Genomic DNA, 14,132 nt, shown 5'->3' with positions numbered 1-14,132 from the left:
GTTTAGACATCGATTTTTCTCTTTTTGTGTTAGTTGTAACGGGCATGGATAAATAGACTATTTTTACTGTATAATCAGAAAAAGAAATTTGTAAATCTTGCATGCGACGCGACATAATATAAAATAGTAGATTGAAGATACTTGTAGCTGTAAAAAAATGGAACTCGTGCTGTCCGGATATCAACCAGTATAGCAAAAACATGATTTCTATACATTTTTATTGATTTCGTTTACAATCTTTATTTACCGCCTTTCTTGTCTGTTGTTTGGTTGCTTTAATACTAATTCACAATGGTTTGCTTTCAAATACATTATAATAGGTATTCATACTTTATATTATTAAAGTATGTATATATTCATATATATAGTATATATATGGGTATTTTTATGGGTAATTGCTCTTTTGTTTTTGTTTTTTTCTTGTTTTTATTTTTTTATACATACATATATAGAAATATATGTACATATATGTAATTTGTTGTTTCTGTTTGTTGTAATAATTCATGTAGCTCTCCATTTGTTAAGCCTATCCTTAGTATGTTTCTCCTTCCCCGATGCTGTTCACAATCCAAATTTTCTGTTCTACTTCTTGTGGAGAATTTCTATTTTTAAAAACCTTTTTTTGAAGTATGTTTTGTAAATTTTTTGTTGGGCTTTTTGTTTTAACACAATTGAGAGGTCTTTGCATTTGGTGCTATAATTTAGAAGATTTGGTTGTTTTTGTTGCTGTTATTCATTAATTTTGTTAAGTTTTGTTAGTTTTTCTTCATCCTTAAATGCGGAGAAATACTTTAAAGGTAAACACTTGGCTTTACAACTAAGTTACTTCTTGTTAAACTTCACAATTAAATATATTTTGAATGTATAGCAGCTGTGTATACGCCTTTGCATTTCATTCAAATTTTAGGTATTTAAAATTGTAATTTATTTGGTTTTCTTTTTATTTTTTTAATTTATTCCTTTAATAAGCTTGAGGGTTTTGGATTTTACTATAGATTTAGTCACTAACTGCTAATATGTGGCCTGCTGAGCAATTTATGGGATGTGCGTACTACACTATCGAATACATGTAGCAGATGAGCCAACAACTTTTCGCTAAATACTGAAACAATTCTTACACTTATCCATTTCTAAAGGATTTCCGTCCAACAGTTCTAGTATCTTAAAGCTTTGCCATTTCTTGTTTGTTGCTTGAACATTTCAATTTGAATACAACTACGGATTCAGCATCTCGCCTACAAATGAGATGATCGTCAATGAACGTATGTATGCGTGGTTACAGTAGGTTTGTATATATACATATATATATAGCAGATACATATATATACAATGTGTATATCGTGACAGTTTGGCTACTTTGCTAAAAATCTACAAAATATAATTAAATTTCCTCTCTTAGACCTAATTATACATACATGTGTATACATATTATAATGATTGTTTATTTATTTTTATTATATTCACTGTTATGTGTGGTATTTGGGTTTTGATGAGGTCAACTTTGATTTGGTTTTTGGTTTATAGAATACGTAACTTTGAGTTATCTTTTGAAGAATATAATTTTTTTTTTTAATTTTGTTCTTAATTCAATTTTTTTTTTTTTTTTTTTAGTTTTGATATGTGCTTATTGTTTTTTTCTGTGTTGCTGCTATGGTAATTATAATTTTCTTTATATATTTTACTCAATCGAAAACTTTTTGTATTAATATCCGAATAACTTGTTTCAATTTTTTTTGTTTGTTTATGTTTTTTTTTTTTTTTTTTTTTTTTTTTTTTTATAAATATTCTCCTTTTAATAATATTCAGTCTATATAAACATACATTTATACATATATGCTAAAGATCGCAAAGCAAAAATATGAAGCATATTTTCAGTTCTGCTAAAACCCCGTCACAAAAAAACAAAAAATCAATCAATTCTTAAAAAAAAATATTATTTCCAGAATTGAATTCTCGGAACACCGAGATTATAAATGACCCAGGCAGATTCCATATGAATTTTGTTAGACCAATCGGATTCGAATCGGAAATGAGCTAAGGGCAAATACTGAATAAAATCATTAAACATTTGCATCATTGTTTAAAAAACCACTAGAATACGCTTTTCTCGTTGTACAAATGAAAAATCCACTGGGTAGTCAGAATGACAAACTCCAACGGAAAACTGAGTCAAAACTCTCAACAAATACACATACTATGTATTTAAAATGTGCTTCAACTGTATTCTCTTTTCATGTTTTTATTTGTTAATAATAATTTTCGTTTTTTGGGCTGTATGTGTGCTTATGTATGTGCCGTTTATTAACAATGTTGGTTTTATGTAAATCTATCGAAAATTAATTGTAAATTACACATATTTTGTATATCTAAGAGACATCATGTATGATACACTACTATGCCATTGTTTATTGTTTTTTCTTCATGTTTTCATATTTTCCATATATTGTTATATATTTATACTATATATATGTGTGTTTGTGTAAGTGTAATTAAATATCCTTTGTATCTATTTGTTTGTTAACACATTCCTCTTGACGAGTTTTATTCATTGCATTTGATTTAGGTTATCCAGATTTTTTATTTCGTTTTTCTCAATTTTATTTTGTTTTTTGATTTTAATTCTCAACATCGATTTAATATTTGTATATATATATATATGTATGTATATATACAGCATAAATATATAGAACGCATTGAAACACAAATATTTACATAGATGTAAGTATAGTAAGAATTATTTGAATCATTTATTATTTTAATCTTGCAGGTGTTTCATATTGTTGTCCAGGTGTTCAGGTCATTGTGAATTGTGGTACAAGGTAGGCCCATTAATTTTTTAAATAATTTAATACTATCGTACAGCTATGTTTTCTATTTTTTATTTATTTATATTTTTTTCTTTTTGAGCAATTGTTTATAACTCAATTTAATACTGTTTGAATTTGTCTTTTATTTTGTTTGATTTTTAACATCATACAAACTAGTTTCTCAATATTGGAATGTTTTTAATATTTGATTTATAAACTGTTTATAATCTTTAATACCGTGCACTTATTATTCTTTGATTTTACCTATTTGTTTTATTTATGCAACATGTGAGATTGCTTTGAAATACTCATTTGATTTCGTTTTAGTTTTTAAACTATTTGTAAATATTTATTTTTTAATTTTTCTCTCTTTTTGCTGTTCTTTTAGGTATTCATTTTGTATTTTGTTAAACTCCTAAGCAGTGTCAATCATCTTTTAAATTTGACATTTGTTTATATAATAAAAAATATTAATTTGGTTTCTGTCATGCATACTGTTGATAAGAACTTATTGGGCATGCGCACAGTGTCCTCAATGCGAGCGAATGCCAAACGAAAAACTCGACTCCTCGGAACACTCAGCTTGCGCTTGCTATTGTTGTACTCCTGCACCGATACATATGTGTATAAGATGTTCTTCAAATGAAACTAAAACTAAAGAAAGCTGTGTGTGTGTGCGCGTGCGTGTGCGTGTGTGAGTGTGAGTGTGCGCCAGGCTTTAGGCAGTATATGTTTTATTTTTCTTTTGTTGTGTTCGAAGAGCTTAGCCAACAAAATTATTAATTAATGGACGCCGTGTGTTTACATACACATACATACATATGTACATACATATATGCAGTTGCCTATGTATTTGCTGAACACAATTTGCTTTTAATTAATGTAGGGAAAGTGTTTTGTTCTTTGGCTCTTTAGGTGCTAGTGTACGTGTGAGTGTGGGTGTGTGTGCGTGTGTAGTTGTAACATAAGAATGTTCAACTTAGTCCATTGAAAAGATTTGAAATCGCTCAAAATCGATGAGTCTGTCTATACTCTATACAGGATACGACAACTACATACATCAATAGTTAAAATATCTCTCTAAGTTTCTTTAGCAGCGAGCTAACGCAGTTGTGCGCGCTTGCGCACAAAACGAATTACTACTGTAGGCTGCAGCTGGCAAAGCTTTTACAAAATTACGAAACTACATTTACAGTCTACGAATACCAAATACAGGCTACACATTGCCATCAGTGCCCGGCCGGGACTGGGCGTGGAAATCAAACGGCAAAAGCAAATCTTAAACTAACCACTGTGCGCATGCGTGTCGGCCGACGCCAGATGGCGCTGCTCCTCGCTGACGGCCTGACGTGCCGCCTCGCATTGCGCACAGTGCTTCTCCAGAAACTTCATGGACAAGCGGAACGTATACCGGTGCCGGGTACAACGCCTTTACATCTTATACTCGACGATCTTGTTGGGATTGAGGAACTGCTCCCGCTGTGCCGCATCCAAATGGGCGACAGTACGTGTCAAGGCCGAGCCAGCGCCGGAACCGGAGCCAGAGCCGGAGCCGGTGCCGGTGCCAGAGCTCTTGTGCTTGCTGGTGACATCGACAGCACCGCCTCCGCCTCCGCCTCCACCTCCACCTCCGCCACCGCTCGTACGGCCCGAGTCCGTGCCAATCGGCTGATAGACCCCATCCGCACTGACCACGCCCACATTGACCCCGGCGACCACGGGCTGCTGCAGATAGCCCGAGTACTGTGGAGGCAGCTGGTAGCTGGCTGGCGGCTGCTGTGAAATGGCCCGCGGCTGCTCCGTGTGCGCAATGGGATATTGCTGCTGATGGGCATAGTCCTGGCTGCTGCCGCCGCCGCCCACTACAGTAGCCGCACCGCCAATGCCACCGCCGCCCCCACCCATGCGCGAGCCAGAATCGTCGTTGAGCCCTTCGCCCATCTCGCCGTCGCGATTGTGGCGACCTCGAATGCACAGCTTGGTGAACAGCCAGACGCGTCCGCGGTAGAGCAGATAGCAGCAGAAGTGCACGAAGAACGTGAAAATGATGGCACAGGCTGTCACAATGATGGCCTTGCCCGGCTTGGTCCAGTCCATCATCGGATAGATGGCAGTTTGGTTTTTCCTTAACGCAGAGAGAGATACGAGTATTCATCATTATGATACCAATTGGAGATTTCCATTTGCTTGCTTACCTGTCTGTGCCGCCGGCCAAGAAGTAAATGCCCGTGAAAATGGCGTAGGCCAGTCCAATGCCAGTTGTAAAGTAGGCGTGGCTCATCTTAATCGGATGTCCCACAATGGCCAGATCGATGAGCATTATGATGGAGTTCAATACGTGCACCATGATGTTCAATGCGTCAATCTTGTGGATATCTATGGCGGATAGATGGGAATGAGAATCACATATCGATATAAGTGGGCAAGTATAAAGAGTGACAAAGATAGAGAGAGAATGTGGAGCGAAATGGGGGAAATAATGTAATATGGAGATACGTTTATTATTTTAATGATACACTAAGTAATTTCGTTTTTTTAGTTGAATTACGATTGTAAGTGCGTCTCTTCAGGTCTCAGGTATACATATATGCACAAGAATATATCTCGAAAAGTCATTGGCTCTATAAATGTACATTAGAAATACTATAGAGTTGTTAGACTATTCCAGTAAAATGTATGCCTGCATATGCACTATGGATTTTCAGACTTATGTTTATTCAAAAAACTCATTCATGCGGCACAACGTATCTAAGACAGTTCATTTCAGATTTACAATTGCAGGCTCGGACTCCGAGTTTGGGTAACAGGAATAAGCGCACAATGGCCTCACGTGTCTAGCATTCTGCCCATCCTGTGGAGATTGGACTCGGAGAGTATTTCAAAGGCATGCGCTATCTCGTCGTCGGCATCCACGAAGGTGTAGGCAGCCAGAAAGTCCATCAGCAGGATGACCGAGCAGAGCGGTATGTCCAGAATGGGCCTCACCCCCCAGATGAGGCCGTTGAACACTAGCACTTGGAAAATCATCAGTGGACACATCGCCACAGTCAGTAGGCCATGAACAAGGTACAGCATGATGTCAACCTTTCCTTTCGAGATGAAGTAAACCAGTACGAGGGCAATGCCCGTCAGCAGCAGTACACCGAATGACACGATAGTGGCATACCGGACAGGAGACAGATGCCTCGGCTGCCAGGATCCCAGGGACCCAAAGATACACATCAGAGCAATAACCTCCAGCACATGGACGAGGGTCGTCGGATCCTGGGCGATCAGCAGGAAGGCATTGCCCAGGCTCAGCGCGACGGCGATGGTGGTGCAGACGGCCCAATTGACCGGATACTTGCGGCGCAGCCAGAGTATGTTCACATAGATGAGGAAGATGCCCAGGCCAAGGACGTACAGGATTAGAGCTGCTAGGGAATTGCGTTCGGCGGGATGCTCGCGCGTCGCCTCAATCGCATGGAGCATTATCACGGCGAACAGAATATATGCGAGGGCCGCTCCAAACAGTTGCAGATAATAGTTGCGCAAGCTCTGCGGCAATCCGCGCGGCGGATCGCTCATCAAGTTGTATGTTTGTTGTGCTCAGTTGATTGCTGCTGCTATTGTTGTTGCTCTCATTGATGTTTTCTCTTTTTTTCCCATTTTTCTATTTTCCCCTCTCACTTTTCAGTTTCATTTGAGAGCGTAGCCTGTCCCCAGCTGTCAGTCTCGTCTGGAAAATGGATCTGTGCTATTTGACAAGCCACATGTCTAGCAAATCTCGCTCAGCGCCAGAGCTTTACATGCGTTCGGCGGAAACGCAAACGCAAAAGCAAACGGGCACGAGAAGAACGCGTGACACGCATGACGCGCCTGACACGCAAGACACACGAGACACGCGGGACACGCAGACCACCAGCGTCAGACTGGAGGATACTTCCGTATCGCACGAGACGAGCACGAATCCCTACTACCATGACTATATAGCACCGCTGGAGTCCGAGTCGTACATTCACAAGAGAGAAGTGTCACGCATCGGCTTCCTCTCCAACGTCTATGTGCTGCTGATCGTCCAAGTGTGCGTGTCCACACTCCAGTGGCTGGTGGCCACCTACCGCATACGGCTGCAGTTGACCTCGCCGGAGCGCAATTTCACAGCGTTGGTGCTCTTCCTGATCTGGCTGAACCTGACGCTGGCCTTCTTCGGCTTCCGCCGCCTGCAGCTGACGGCGCCCATCAACTGGATCGTGTTCGTCAGCATATTCGAGAGCCTCACCCTGCTCGTGATGTGCCTCTGCACGCATGACATGGAGCTGACCTGGCCCTACATTGTGACCGGGATCGCCGTCGTGCTGATCTATACGCCGCTGGGCCTCTGGCTGCCCGCCTTCCTCACCGTCAATCTGTGGATACTGATCTTCCTGAGCATCAGTGTCCTGATCACCAGCACCGTGGCCCTGGTCACTCGGCTGGCCATGCACGTCTTCGTGCCGCTGACCATTTGCCAGATGATGTTCGGGCCCTGGACCATGTACAATGCCTTCCAGCTGCACGCCATTCCCCGGGAGAGCTACCGGAGGTACAGCTTTCTAAAGCAGGCGGCCCAAATGTACATCGCCTTCGGCTGCACTGTGGGCGGCCTGGTCGTCGTCAGCCGCATCGCCAACGACGCCATTGAGATTGAGAGCTGCAAGGCAGTGGTGTTTTGTGGGAAGCGATCCATTAGCCTGACGTATGGGCCAGGGAATTGAATCGAATCACAACAACAAACAGCTGCCACTTACTGATCTTTGTCGTCCACATTTTCTTTTTCATTTTTTGTATATATGTGTGTATACTGATTTGGAGCACTGTTTACTTACCGGGATTGTGGACGAGCAGCCAGTAGCACATTGTTACAATAAAGGCGTAGACCGTGGCGCAGGTGTAGAGCACCCAGTATAGGTGGTGCAGGCGGCTCTTCTTCGCCTGCCGCACAATCTCAAAGTCCTCGCGCTCGACCATCATGCCCTGGGTGACGATCCAGGCGGCCAGCCATGCCTGCACAGTGCAGAAGAGCAGCCCCCAGTGGGTAAGGTAGATCCACCACTTGGCATAGTGGTGCTCGAAGTGCTCGTCGGTGCGTCCAATGTCCAGTAGTGAGCAGACCAGGGCTGCCAAGCACGTTATCGCCGTTATCCAGCGATAGAACAGGTACACAATGCGCACCTGAGTATTGCGCTGCCACTGCGTGGTTAAAAAAAGAAAACATTATAATGAGACTTTTAATTGTGTTCAATTAAAGTTGATTCGAGCTACTCTTTTGGCAATTTATTCTAGCCACAAAACCAATGTGGGTAAGCGTAAAAATGTTGATTGTATTATGTACCTTACTTTCGAGTACCATCGATTTAATACACTCACTCATTCGTCTTCCATCGTTAGTCGGTCCCTCTACCGGGTGGAATGCTAATAAGCTTTGCTCAATAACTCTAGAAATGAGCACTGAACACAACTTTACCTGCTTCATAAGCAGAGCACCTGCACTCATATGATATTTGATTAAATTTGCTAGACTGCTGTAATCTCAGCTGTGACCGACTGGAAGATATCCAAAGACTCGTGTAATGAGTCGTATACAAATATTTATTTTATATATATTCAAATCGGGAGTTTCGTTCAAAAGATATAGCCAGTTAGTTATTAAATATATGAAACCTCTTCTGTAGATCTAATTCAAATCATTTATAGTATTAAATGAAGAATTGGGTTATTATTCATGATAAATTATTAGTTTTTTGTTTAATAAAATCTAATTCCAATCAGCAGCTCTTGAACTCTTGAATGAATTATAACTATTTAAGTTTTCAAAAATGTGAAACCTCTTCAGTAGATATAGTAATATACAATAACTACTAATTGTGAGCTTTAAATAACATGCATGCAACGTATGTACCGTTAGCTATTCTAATATACAGGGTATGTGGTAATCGTATACAAGTCAAGATTGGTTGTTGCTGTCATTTCGCTCACCTGGCACAGGTAGAAGTTATGCCGATGTACGTGATCCGGCGTAAACTCCGGAAAGCAGCTGTTCCACAACTTGCTAACCATCATTCTCTGATTGCCCAGGCAGCTGCTGGCGTCGTTGGCGAACTGATTGAAGCCCTCACAGCTGTCGTGCGAGGGGTATTGGTAGGACTGATAGGCCTGTTGCTGCTGCGACTGCAGCTGCTGCTGTTGCTGGTGCTGATGTTGCTGGTAAGGATATTGCTGCTGCTGCTGGTGTTGGTGCTGCTGCTGCTGCTGCTGGTAGTGATGGTAGCGTTGCTGTTCCGTTTCGCGATGCGTCTGATTAACACTAGCTGCTGCTGTTGCGCTGCCTCTTCCTCCCCCGCCGCCGCTTCCGTCACCCCCGCCGCTGGCCCCTGCTCCGGCTGCGCCGCCGTGCTCCGTTTGGTATTCGTGTTGTGGCGGCGTCTTGTGGCTGTTTCTGCTACCGCCGCCGCCGCCGCTGCTGCTGCTGTAAGGGCGCAGAAAATCGGGCAGGTCAAGATCGAGTATGTGCGCCAGCTGGGCCTCTTCGTCGTCCTCGTCGTAGTACTCTGGGTGGTGGTTGCTGTTGTATTCAAGAAAGCGCACGTCCTCGAGACTCTCGCAGTCCGTGGATAGCAGGGCCGCCGGCAGGCACTCCTCAAGCAGGTCGTCCTCGTCCTCGGTAGTGCTGGCAAGGCCCGGCAGATAGCCGTAGTTGTCGTAGGCGTCGTATCGCCGGCGTGGCGTTGCCTTGTAACGATAGCCGCCAGCTTGTAGCTCCTCCTCCGCTGCTGCAACCGCCGCCGCTGTGTACTCTTGGAACGGCTCGGCTCTGACTATGGCGGGCGCCCGGTTGCTGCTGCTGCTGCTGAAGTAGTAATCGGTGGCTACGCTGGGCGCCGGTGGTGGCGGTGGCAGTGCCGGGGCCGGCAGTGGCGGCAAGTACCCAGGCGAGCTGCCCGTGGACGAGAGCAGCGGTGTGGGCGACGTCTCAAAGTTGATCAGCGCCGCTGCTGGATAGCCCCCGCCGCTGTATCCCAGCCGATATGGATAGGGAGCGCCGCCAGTGCTGCTGCTGCCGATGTAAATGTGCGCCGACGTCGACGGCAGATGGTACCAGCTGGCTAGATTGCTGCCGCCCAGACCGAAACCTAAGCCCAAGCCCAGGCCCAGACCCAGCCCGCTGCTGCTGCTGCTGCCGCGACTGAAGTAATAGCTGTACTGTTGCTGCTGCTGCTGCTGCTGATGGTGGTGGTGCTGCTGCTGGTGTTGGTGCAGGGGCGTGTAATTGTAGTGGTTGCTGCCCGAGAGCCAGCGATGTCGGCCGTAGTGCTGTCGCTGATGGTAGAGAATCTGCTGCTGCTGTTGGGCTAGCTGCTGTTGGTGTTGTTGCTGCTGCAACTCACGCTCTAGCCGTTGCAGCAGCAGTTGCTGTTGAAGTTGTTGGATCTGCAGTTGCTGCTGCTGTTGGGCGAGCAATTGCTGCTGCACTTGCTGCTGTTGCTGTCGCTGCAGCTGCAGCTGTTGTTGCGTCTGCTGCGTCTGCTGTAGCGCTAGTTGCTGCTGTAGTTGCTGTTGTTGCTGTTGGCCACTAATTGGCTCCGGTCTAAAGTAAAACTGCGCGTAATCCAATGTGAAGGCGTTGCTCTTTACTTTGCCTCGCACCTACCACACTTAACAAGTGCTGCTGCTCCTGCTGCTGCTGCTGCTGCTGCTGCTGTTGCTGCTCTTGTGGCTTGCTTCAGATCTCTCAGTTGCTGCGGTTGCGGTTACGGTTGCTCTCACAAATCCAGTTATTGCTGCAAGTAGAACAAGTGACAAAACGAGCTCTTAGTCAACTGCTGCTCACACGTTGACGACTACTGCGAGTGCAGCACTGCGCCAGCCTATTAAAGCACTAATTAGACGGGCATCAAGTATACGCCGTGTGGCTTTCAATTGCCACTTGAGGCGCTTGTTGGGTAAACAAATATTCCTCGAATTAGTTACCTGATGCGTACAGATAGAAGCGTCTGGCTTCAATTCAACATTTTCTGAATGCAAACTTAAGCAGGTGTCTTCAAAGGAATCACAGCTGCTAAGACTTGACTTGCTCCAGTCCCAATTAATTTGAATGGAAGACGTACAATGAATGGTCGCAGACAGAGCGCAAGTAATAGTGATATAAGCATATAATTACAGGGTACAATCAATCCGTTATGCCTGCTCTGAGCCGTTAGACAGCCAGATGGAAGGATATCAATCTTAAGAGGAAATCATCCTTCGAGCCTAATGCAACTCTGAACATTATTGAGATATGGAAATCGTGTTGGTATAAAGCTAATATTCTGTATGTTGATATTTGAGGGAGTGTCACAGCTTCAGGTATGCTGAAGTGATATCAATTTCTTGATGGCTGTGCTTAAGCACCTGCACATTCAATATTTATTCCCGTTAATATAATTATACTTTATAGGCGAAATACTGTTGAGATTTTATTGATATGAATGCGGCGACAGTCTGAAAGTGTTTATAGCGAAAGACAGACGGTAAAGCTATGCGACACAAGCGAATCAGGAACATTCACATGAACAATAATTTATAAAACAGTATCATAAGTTCCTCAGCCTGATATAAGTATGCCAGTTTCTACTTTGTCAACGTTAATTACTTAATATTTCGAAAGTCAGTTGCAAATTGTCATCTATCGATTGGTTATTAAGCAGCATTCATTAGGCTTTCAGCATGAGCATAAGAAATCGATGGAGCTTATTATTATTTCATTTGTATACATTAAAGAAGCATCTTTGCTCAGGCATCCTCGTGTTTATGTGCTTAATATTTACGTATGTAGCATAGACATTTGTCATTGGGATGGGATATACATATATATAAATATATACATATATCATTTACTAAAGGAAATCGAGTATATTGGCTTTGTGCAATATCCGTCTGAACTGGAATAACGGAGTTTAATGATTTTCCTGTTGCTTCGCTAAACGGAAACTGACATTTCCTGTATCTCACAAAAGAGTTCCAATTGGGAATGAATACTTTGGTCAACAGGCAAAGGTCAAATATATATAAGGGATATAGTTAGCTACGCCAACTTGGTACAGTAACAAACTTAAAATTCTCCCCTCTCAAGGGGAGAAAGCTATGTAATTTAATTGGAATACTCGAGCTATTGCAAATGCCTTCTTTAATTAATAAAATAATTGATTTTTAATAATCATTCATTTTATTTATCCTAAATGAGTATTATGCAGTCGGTAGGGCCCGATTGCAATGCTCCTGCTTATTTTGTTATTTACTTTTTCGGTCGGCAGAGCCACAGAGAACAATATAATTGTATAAGGAAACTAGATTAAGCGGAAAGCGGCTAATGCAAATCCTTGTTGGCCATTTTGCTCATTGGTTTCTCAAATGGAGCAGCTAATGATTTGTGTGCACAGTTTGCCAGAGACAAACAGAACGAAATACAGACACGAAATGCTTAAATATAAACTACATGAAACACAGCCAACAATGCCAGCAACAACAACAACAACAACAACAACAACAACAACAGCAGTAGCAGCAGCAGCAGCAACCACAGCAATAATGGCCACAGCAACAGCAATAAAATCAGATCAAATTGAATCGCGCGTGCGGCAGGCAGCACCAGAGCAGCAAAGCAAATGGCGACCAGCTACTTCCGGTGCGGCCATTTTGGTTAGTCGCTGACTGCCGTTGCGCTCGGTTCAGTTGTCTGCATAAAACAGCAGAAGTGGCCGACGGAGCTGCTAAAGCGGCTGAGGCTCGGCCTCAGTTAGGCAGTAGCCGAGCCACGCTAAATGCATTTTGTTTAACTAGTCTTGTCTCTGTATTAGTGCATGTATATGCGTGTGTGTGTGTGCGTCTTTTGACGTCAGCAATATTATTTTGTTGTTGGCGCTGTTTACACAGCTGCGACAAGGGTCGCATTTGTTGTTATTGCTGGCCATCTCTGCTGCTGTTGCTGCTACTGCTGATGTTGCTGCTGCTGCTGTTTCTGCTGCTGCTGGTGGTTGCTGCAATATTTACACTGGCAATTTGCTTAAAGAACACTCACAAACTTTTCAAGCAACATAAAGACTGCCAAGCCTTTACCACCCACCCACACACTTACACACAAGTGCTACTTGTTATATACATCCGGCGGAACTGTCTCGAGTCTTTGCTTAGCTCTAGCACAACTTTCATTTGTGCGGTGTATTGCGGCAACAGCTGGCACATAAAATACATTTTGCAATGCAAGCCTTCAAATTGCGAAGTGTAGAAAACCTTATTTCCTTTAACGAAATAATACGAATTTCGTTGTTAACCAAAATACTAGTATTGGCATTTCGTTGGCATTTCCATTGCAGTCTCTAAATCGATTTCCATTTAAGCATATTTACAGGCATTTTTCAGGTTGAGTTCCGTTTGAGTTGGAGAGTTTGATATTATTCCAAAAACATTTTGTTTAAATTATGATATTTATTTACAAACATGCGAAGAGTATTTTATATTTGTATAGACTTTGCAATAGATTTATAAATTATTTAATAAAAGAATTGTAAAGTAAGTTTAGATTTTACCCAAGTCTCAGTATTGGAGATGTTCACTAAAAGATATTGAATTATTCGATCTTCATCCGTCCACTCAAACCACACCAGTTAATCGAAGTCACAAACAATCGGGAATGCTTGATATATCTAATGCTAAATATATCTTATTCCATATTTATATTATATCATCACAAATAGTTTATGTACTGGATATATATGATATCCTTCCTTGAAATGTATTCAAAATGTGTATTCAATCGGGAAATATCTAAAACTTTTGTTTTAAGCTGTTTCATTCTTGGCTTGATTTTGGATTAGATTTGTTGTTACTTTTGCATTTTTTGTGTTAGTAAACTTTGCTTAACTTTTGCTTCAAGTTTTTGCCTCAATGCTTTTTATCATTTTCTATTGACAAAACTAGAGCTAAAACACCGACTGCTCACTACATTTTGTTCTGTAGTGCTCTACTTGGCGAGTCTGCAAATTTAGTTTTCAAACAAACTGCAGTAAAAGAAAATATTGCTTAACAGTTTATTCCAAATAGATTAGTGCTGCCATCGATTTCGTACAGAAAAGCCAATATACCTCCTTGCGATTTATGAACAATGCATAAAATCTTTGCAAAAGTTTCATGGCAACTTTGACTGAATCAGCTTCTGCTTTTACTGTAGTTGGTATTTGTTTATATTCAAATTTTGGAATTGGCTCTGCGGTGGGCAGTAGTGCTCTCTCTCTCTCTCTCTCTCTCTCTCTATCTCGCTCTGTCTCCCCC

General features: G+C 42.2%; 3 protein-coding genes across 3 annotated transcripts; 1 reads left to right on the top strand and 2 right to left on the bottom strand.

Moving 5' to 3' along the window:
• Nucleotides 1-455: 455 nt before the first annotated feature.
• hbt (headbutt) lies at nucleotides 456-12,499 on the bottom strand. Its single transcript, XM_030387331.2, has 5 exons — nucleotides 12,485-12,499; nucleotides 8,805-10,472; nucleotides 7,655-8,018; nucleotides 5,003-5,183; nucleotides 456-4,932 (listed from the first exon to the last, which is right to left on the bottom strand). The coding sequence occupies exons 1-5, from the start codon at nucleotides 12,497-12,499 to the stop codon at nucleotides 4,239-4,241; spliced, it is 2,922 nt and encodes a 973-aa protein (XP_030243191.2). The 3' UTR covers nucleotides 456-4,238.
• On the bottom strand, nucleotides 5,495-6,631 carry LOC115563800 (uncharacterized). Its single transcript, XM_030387324.2, has one exon. The coding sequence runs from the start codon at nucleotides 6,372-6,374 to the stop codon at nucleotides 5,634-5,636; it is 741 nt and encodes a 246-aa protein (XP_030243184.1). The 5' UTR covers nucleotides 6,375-6,631; the 3' UTR covers nucleotides 5,495-5,633.
• On the top strand, nucleotides 6,533-8,040 carry LOC115563798 (uncharacterized). Its single transcript, XM_030387322.2, has one exon. The coding sequence runs from the start codon at nucleotides 6,533-6,535 to the stop codon at nucleotides 7,541-7,543; it is 1,011 nt and encodes a 336-aa protein (XP_030243182.2). The 3' UTR covers nucleotides 7,544-8,040.
• Nucleotides 12,500-14,132: the final 1,633 nt, after the last annotated feature.

Source organism: Drosophila navojoa, chromosome 3 (genome assembly GCF_054131105.1).
Source record: "Drosophila navojoa isolate 15081-1374.11 chromosome 3, UAZ_NAV_1.0, whole genome shotgun sequence".
NCBI classification, from domain to species: domain Eukaryota; kingdom Metazoa; phylum Arthropoda; class Insecta; order Diptera; family Drosophilidae; genus Drosophila; species Drosophila navojoa.
Note: the sequence above shows the minus strand (reverse complement) of the source record. Positions and strands in the feature narration are given on the sequence as shown.